General features: G+C 50.8%; 1 protein-coding gene across 1 annotated transcript; it reads right to left on the reverse strand.

Annotated features, from left to right (window-relative positions):
- Positions 1-4,406: 4,406 nt before the first annotated feature.
- Positions 4,407-6,055, reverse strand: PRR9 (proline rich 9). The gene is made up of 2 exons (XM_069478734.1): positions 6,022-6,055; positions 4,407-5,571 (listed from the first exon to the last, which is right to left on the reverse strand). The coding sequence occupies exon 2, from the start codon at positions 5,549-5,551 to the stop codon at positions 5,201-5,203; it is 351 nt and encodes a 116-aa protein (XP_069334835.1). The 5' UTR covers positions 5,552-5,571; positions 6,022-6,055; the 3' UTR covers positions 4,407-5,200.
- Between the last annotated feature and the right edge of the window lie 968 nt (positions 6,056-7,023).

Here is a 7,023-nt window from a genome sequence, read left to right on the forward strand (position 1 = left end):
AATCCACTACTTCTCTCTTTGGCATTTGAATGGTCTAAAGATAGCCATTGGGTACCCCCAAGTCTCCATATCTCTGGATGAAACGCCCCCACCCTTCAGCCATGGCTGACACCACAAGGTGCCTCACATTCATTTGGAGGGACTCAAAGTCGGTCAGTGTTCACCTTCAAATGCAGGGTCCGAAATGAGGCAATCTGACCTGCGACCTCCCTGGAAGCTGCTGTTTTCTGGGCGCTAAAGCTCACCCTGATCCCACGTGGCTGGCTCTCTCCTATAATTCATTCCAACTTGGACACCCCCTTCTCAGACAGGCCTTTCCAGGCTGCCCAAGCTAAGGAGCATCCCTCCTCCCCTGTCACTCTCTCATCACTCTGTTTTATTTTCTTCACTTTCTTGTTTACGCATTTGCTGTGTTGCTTTTTGTCTGTCTTCCCTCATCACGTGAGCTCTGGGAAGGCAGCGACTCTGTGTGTCTGGTTCACCACCGCGTCTCCAGTGCTTGGAACAAGGCTTGGCACGTAGAAGTCTCTGAGTAAGTCTTTTTAAGGAAAGAATGGAAATGGTGGAGTCTAGATTTGAATCTCAGCAGTCTGATTCCTGAGCTTACGTCCTGAACCATGCATCATGTGTACTGCTCCCACTCCATGAGTAATTTAACTTTGTTTTGCGGATACAGCCTTCCTCCCTACTTTATTAGATGCCACATCTCTGCGGTCTTGCCTCTGCCCCACCGAGCGTCGTCCGGGCCCCAGTGTGTTCGGCTCTCTGACACAGGCTAGCCTGGGCCTGGTCTACGGACGGCCAGTAGGTGGTGCTGTTGGGAAGAGAAAGGGAGTCCCTGAGGCTTCTAGAGGAGGGCAGGCTGGTTGTGAGACTGGCTGTGAATGTGGGAGGTGGGGAGCTTGAGCTAAGCTCCCTGCCAGCCTGCCTCCTCATCTTCCAGCCATCTCCAGGTGTGAGGCAGGTGTCTGTGAGAGAGAAGGAAGAACAAGAGTGGGCGAGTCCATATCAGCTGCCCGTGGGCCCAGGTGTCCTGAGGTTAATGATGGCAGCGGGGCTGGGTGTGGGGGGATGTCCCCCACTATGCTGCTGTCTGGGTCAGGACCTGCCAATTCAAGCTTATACAGAGCTAGCCTGGGCACCCCCCTGTTGACCTAGTATCCCCTGTCTAACACACACACACACACACACACACACACACACACCGTGGAGAATGGGACTACGGAGGGGACAGGCAGTGGGCACTAAGCCTTCTGGGCTTTCAGTTTTCCATAACAGTCCCCTGGGCTGTTAATTCCTCCAGCACCAAGCAGCATGTCTTATACACGTGGGTACTCAATTAGGGCAACCAACCACCCACGTTTATGTGGACTGAGGGGGTTCCCAGAATTCAAGACTTTCAGTGTTTCAGTCCCAGGCAAACCAAGATGAGCTGCTCACCCTATCAATAGAAGAGGCCTTCCAGGTGACTCTGGAGGCCAGCACCCTCCTTTGTCCCTGCCTCTGGGGCATGCTGGTTGGCCGACTGTGAGGTGTCTCAGACCTCAGTGTGGTGGGCTTGTGAAGTCAGGCAAGAGCATGGCAAGGCCCTGAAGCTGTCATCTGGGGCTCTCATGCTGACAGGAGACATGTGTCATACATGCAGGCAGCTGTAAGAGGGCCACAGACCCCCAGGACCAGTGCGGTGCTGTTTGGACAGTGCAGCACTGAGCCCATGGTGCAGTACTTAGGAAATGGGCTTGCCATCTTGGAGGGCTACCTGGAGGAGGCCAGATCGTAACCTGTGGGTTCACAGGCATAAACGAGAGAATCCTGGGTTGGAGACAGGCAGGTACAGGCAAGAAGGAGGCTGTGATGGGTTTTCAGGTGGAAGAACAGTTGGGTCATTTGGGTGCAGGAGAGAAAGGAGGTCTAGATGGAAAGAAATGAGGAATAAAGGGGAGAGAGGCTAAATCCCAGCTGGGAAGAATGGGATTGGAGGGCAGTGGGGTATTGCTATAAGGTGCTACTCAATGCTGAGGCATTTGTGGGCCCAAAAACACACGAATAAAACTTCATATCTGGGGGAGCCACCTCCCATCACTTACTTGTCCTCCTCCTTTCCTTTATTTCAAGCTGTGGTCATGATCTACTGGTCCCCAGGATTCTGGGCCACCCAAGGAGCCTTTCAGGAGTGTTCTAGAAGCCAATGGAACTTCCTGTCTCCTGACCTAGAGATCAGGTCTTCTGGATCTCCTTTCCCTGGGAGGCTTCTTGTCCCCAGGTCCATTTCTGCCCAGAAGTTAGATTTAGACGGGTTGGGAGGGGCTGGTTGTCACCTCCTCATTTGCACACCTGCCTCTAGTTCATGGGACACAACATGTCCAGAGGAAGCTCCTGCCACCATCCAATAGATTTTGTTATAAGAAATTTTCTAAACTGAGCCAAAATACATAACTTCTGCCCATGGGTCCCAACTCTGTCCTTTGGCACTTCACAGAAGTCTCATCCCTCCCTCATCAAAGCACTCAAAATATTTGAGGACAGCTGTCCTGCTCCCTTGGGTATTTTCTTCTCTAGACTCGAGAAGGTATGCTAGATGAGAGCCTGCTGGCTGCTGGATGTCTGCTCCCCTATCTGCAATCTGCAAGCTTGTCTCTTTCCCATCTGCTGAGGCCTGCCCTGTAATCACCGCCTTGTTCCTCTCTCTGGTACCCTGGGCTCTCCCTGCTCATTCATCTCATGCTTCTTCTCAGCACGTGGGTGTCTGATCTTGGACTCCAATCTGTGCACGCCTTTAGTGTTGGAGAACAAAGACATTTCTTGGGCTTGAGCCAAGCTGGAGACATGTCTGTGAGTCTCCCTCAGCCCAATCAGAAGTTTCACTGACAGGAAGGCCTCTCTGCAGGCTGGAGCTCTGGAAAGCAGCTGTTCACTGGGGAGCAGTTGGGACCCTAGGGAGTAGCTGGGCCCCGGGGAGCAGCTGGTTTATTCCAAGGTTGGAAAAAGAATGAGAAAACTTATTTCAACCAGGCATAGAGGCAAGAGAATGGTGATTCAGGTATCTGGAGATGTTCAGGGACTTGAGCCATTCAGGAGATTTTCAGAAAGGCGCCCTTGGTGCATGTGGCCTGCAGAAAGGACAGCTCCTAGCTCTGTGCAGGGACACTGACTTCCTGGTTTACCTGGCACCTGGTAGGTGATCAGAGAGCATCTGTTAGAGATGAATGAATGAATGAGTGAGCAAACAGCTTCTGGAAATCTCTTGAGTGTGCCACAGCACTTTGGTTATGCAAGTAAGAGCTGAGTTCTGGAGTCAGACGGACTTGGGTTAGAATCCTAACTTCACCACTTACTGGCTTTATGAGGCCAGTCAAGTTCTTAAACAAATGGACAGCAGCTCCCTGAGGCTGCTGTGAGGACCCACTTAGAGAATGTGCATGAAGCTCAGGGCTGGGCCCATGCCACCTGCAGACTCAGTGAGTGTGTGATGGCTCCAGGTTGCTTCTTGAAATATCCTCCCAAATCATCAGTTCTCTCTCACCTTAGAAAATCTCTAAGATTGAGAGGTTAGGGCAATCCTAGTGTGGGAAGACCCTCATTTCAGCCCAACAGCTAAGACCTGGGGCTCCATACAGCCTTCAGGGAAGGGCTGTCCTGGCCCTTCTCCTCCTCACACACACTGAGGCGGGAGGGGGACCAAGGAAATGGCTAAGGAGCCCCCTACCCCCTCTGGAGGCTGATTCTTGACACAGCTTCCTCTGGGCCCAGGTCACACCTCAGGGATTGCCGAGGAAGCCTCTTCGGCTCTTGCATGTCAGTCCTGTGCCTCCTCAGTCCTTTCACAGCACCCGGAGGCCACAGCCTGTGTTTCCTTCATAGAGAGAGGGGCAACGGGGTGCTGGCAGTTACCCAGGCTACCTGGCTTTCCTGACCAGGCCAGATGGCAAGACAGACAGTTTTGGTCCTGGAGTCTGTGTTCAGCTCAGAGGCACACTTAGTTCTTCCTTCTGACACAGATGCTGTGCTTATAGGTGTCATGGGTTGATTTGGGATCCCTCATCCACACAACTCCCCTTCTCCCCATTTCAGCCCTTTCCTCTGGAAAGCAAGAGTCAGAGAGGAACGCAGCTGTGGTGGAAAGAACCCTGGACCACAAGTTTTGAGAGTGTGCAGGTCTCAGCCCCTGGATTTTCTCCTGTGTCAAGTGTTGTGCATGGTGAATGTATGATATGTTGTGGGTGGGGTGGTCCAGGTGACCTTAGGAGGCCTCTTTCAGCCTTGCTGTTCTACGCACCTGTGAGATCTGTTTTTCATTGCTGCTCTATGTCCTCCCCCCAACCCCCCAGAAGGAGGAGACAGTCATCACAAGGACAGCAGGTGGTTTGGTGGTGGGAAGAAAAGAGCACCCATGAAGTCAGATATTTGCCTTAGGATCAGCTTTATTATGGATTTTATCTTCACCAGGGAGAAGAAGGCAAGAAAGCTGGAGAACAGACCAGCCTGCATCGCATAGACACAGATCACATCTCTAAAGAGTATACATGGTGAAAACGAAGGGCCCACAGTAGACCAGCTATGAAGCACAAAGATTAACAAGGACCCCAAACATCCATCTCATCTTTCCTTATTGGTTGTTTAGATTCAATCATTTACATACTTTTGGTTCATTTTTTTTTTAAAGGCACAACCAACATTTCAATGTCTAATCATTTGCTGTTCTTTTTAGGAGGCAGAGATGAAATGATTCAATTTTTGACTTTTACAACACCACCAGCCTCTTCTCAATACTAGCAATGGTGGTGGTTGTGATAAGTGGAAAGTCCATCAAAGTTCAGTTTGTTTGAGGCTCGAATGAGAGCCTGACACTCTGGAAGATGAATGAAGGCATCCGGGGCTGTTACACACTCAGGGCTGGGTGAATTTTTGTCCCAAGGCAGCTGCGCTAGGGTCCTGTGGTCTTCCCTGACAATCACACCATTCCTACACTTAAGATCTTCAATCAGACTGCTGAGAACAACTCTTATTCACAGAGGTTGGTGACATACAGGGAGAACTGTCTTTAAAGACACAGACCAAGTCCTGGAATACTGAGGAAGCCAGGAGGCAAGAAAGTGCATTGCATACAGAGCTACCCACAGAAGAAGGTTACCAGAGCATGGGCTGGGGGTGGCGTGTCATCTGTTGGCCATCTTCTTGACCCCAGATGGCACTAGAGCAGCTACTTTCCCTTGCCAGGGGGCGAGCACTTCTCTTGGACCTTCTGTGGGAAAACCTCCACACATTTTGTCTGGAACAACTCCTGGCTTGGCTCTACGCACTGAGGTGGACATTGGTCTTGGCACTGAGGTAGGCATGGATCTTGGCTTTGCTGTGGGCAGTTTTCTTGGCTTAGCTCCTGGCACTGAGGAAGACATACCTCCTGAACTTGCGCCAGGCCCTTCTCCTGGCAGGGGTCCTGGCACGTGGGGAGGCACAGCTCCTCAGCCTTCGCCTGGCACTGCTCTTGGGCCTTTTGAAGACATGGAGGGGGCACGCATGGCTGCTTGCACTGCTGCTCACTAAAGGACATCCTGGGATGATTTGCAGAATCTGAAACAAACACAAGATTTGAAATTATCTACATTAAAAATGCCAGGCTGGGAACTGGAGAATGAAGGATTGAGAGAGGGGAAGGGGGAGGGAGTGATTATTAGACTCTAAGAACTCATTTTTCAGCTGCTTTTTATTCCTTTCTGTTTTCCATCCCTCCCGTTGCTCCCTCTGACACGTGTCTCCTGGGTGGGAACATTCTCATGGCCTTTGTCTCCATAGCTGTAGCCTCAAACCCCAGTCCTACCATAGGTCTTCTCCTTCTCATCTATTTGACTAATCCTTTTGAAAATCAGGTGCAAGAGACTAGGTAGAGTGTACAGGATGGTTTGAGAGGCCCAAGAAATGGCAAACCACTTAAAAATCAGTAGAAAGTACAGTCCTGGGAGGAACAGGACAGTGGCCTCCTAAAGGCAGAACAACAGGGAGGGCACAGATGTTCCCACTTACCTGATCTTCAACAACACTCGACAAAGTACGTGGATTTCGGAGCCCAGCGAGGTGGGGACTTTTATATAGTGCTTGGTCCAGCCTCCCACAGGACTGACTGGCCACATGGGCTGACGTCCTAATTGTGGAGTCACCATAATGAGCTTCCTCTGAAATTGCCCATGGTTTGAGTCACTGCTTGGGATGCCTGTTAATCAGGCTGCATTTTGGCCTCTGGGTCCTCACCAGACCTCAGCAGGGAGGGGCTCCTCTCAGATCTCTCTCATCAGAGGCAGCAGGAAGGGAATGTTCATAAAACGTTATCTCAGTCTGTTAACCCAGGGTTGGGGTTCCTTGTCTGCCCAAACTGGTTCAGGATGTGGGGAGAGATAAGATCCACTGTGCTCGCCTTGTTTCGCCAGTGGGAAGACTTTATGCCCAAGGCCTGGGATCTGTCTGGGTCAAGGCTTGGATGGCCTGTTTCAGACATTTCCATTGGATGGCTCTTCCTCGAGCCTGGAAGGTCACACTTCCAGACACAAGGAAGATGGCTCATCCTCTGGTCCCAAGCAAACCAAGGCCTTCAGCCTCCTGGCGAGAATGATTTTCCTGCCTGGTGGACTTGAGGGAAGTTGGAGTTGTTTGTCACTCTTGGGTAGTGAAGTGAGGTGGAGAGGAAGAGAAGGAGGGAGAAGGCAGGCAATCTTCATCTTCTCAGCCTTGGGTATGACACCTTTCTAAAAGTGGAGTTACTCAGAGTTTTCATAGTGACCAACGACAGGCTGGAACAAAGTTAGCCTGTCTCCTTGCCTCCTAGAAAAATCTTTTCTTAGGACTCAATAAAAGTCAGGGATGAAAGGAAAAGTTTCAAAGCAAACACACCCAGTTTTCTCTACCTCTCCATCTTAGTTTGGGCTGTCACTTTTACCTGGTGTGCCCACTCTGTGCCTGTTGAAATCCTAAGCATTTTTCAACACTCCACTCAAGTCTACCACCTTCTGAGAGCCTTTCCTGGTTATCCTA

Source organism: Eulemur rufifrons, chromosome 8, assembly GCF_041146395.1.
Source record: "Eulemur rufifrons isolate Redbay chromosome 8, OSU_ERuf_1, whole genome shotgun sequence".
Lineage (NCBI taxonomy): Eukaryota > Metazoa > Chordata > Mammalia > Primates > Lemuridae > Eulemur > Eulemur rufifrons.

Excerpts from the sequence above, each read along its gene's own strand:
- PRR9 (XM_069478734.1), bottom strand. The coding sequence starts at position 5,551 with ATGTCCTTTAGTGAGCAGCAGTGCAAGCAGCCATGCGTGCCCCCTCCA.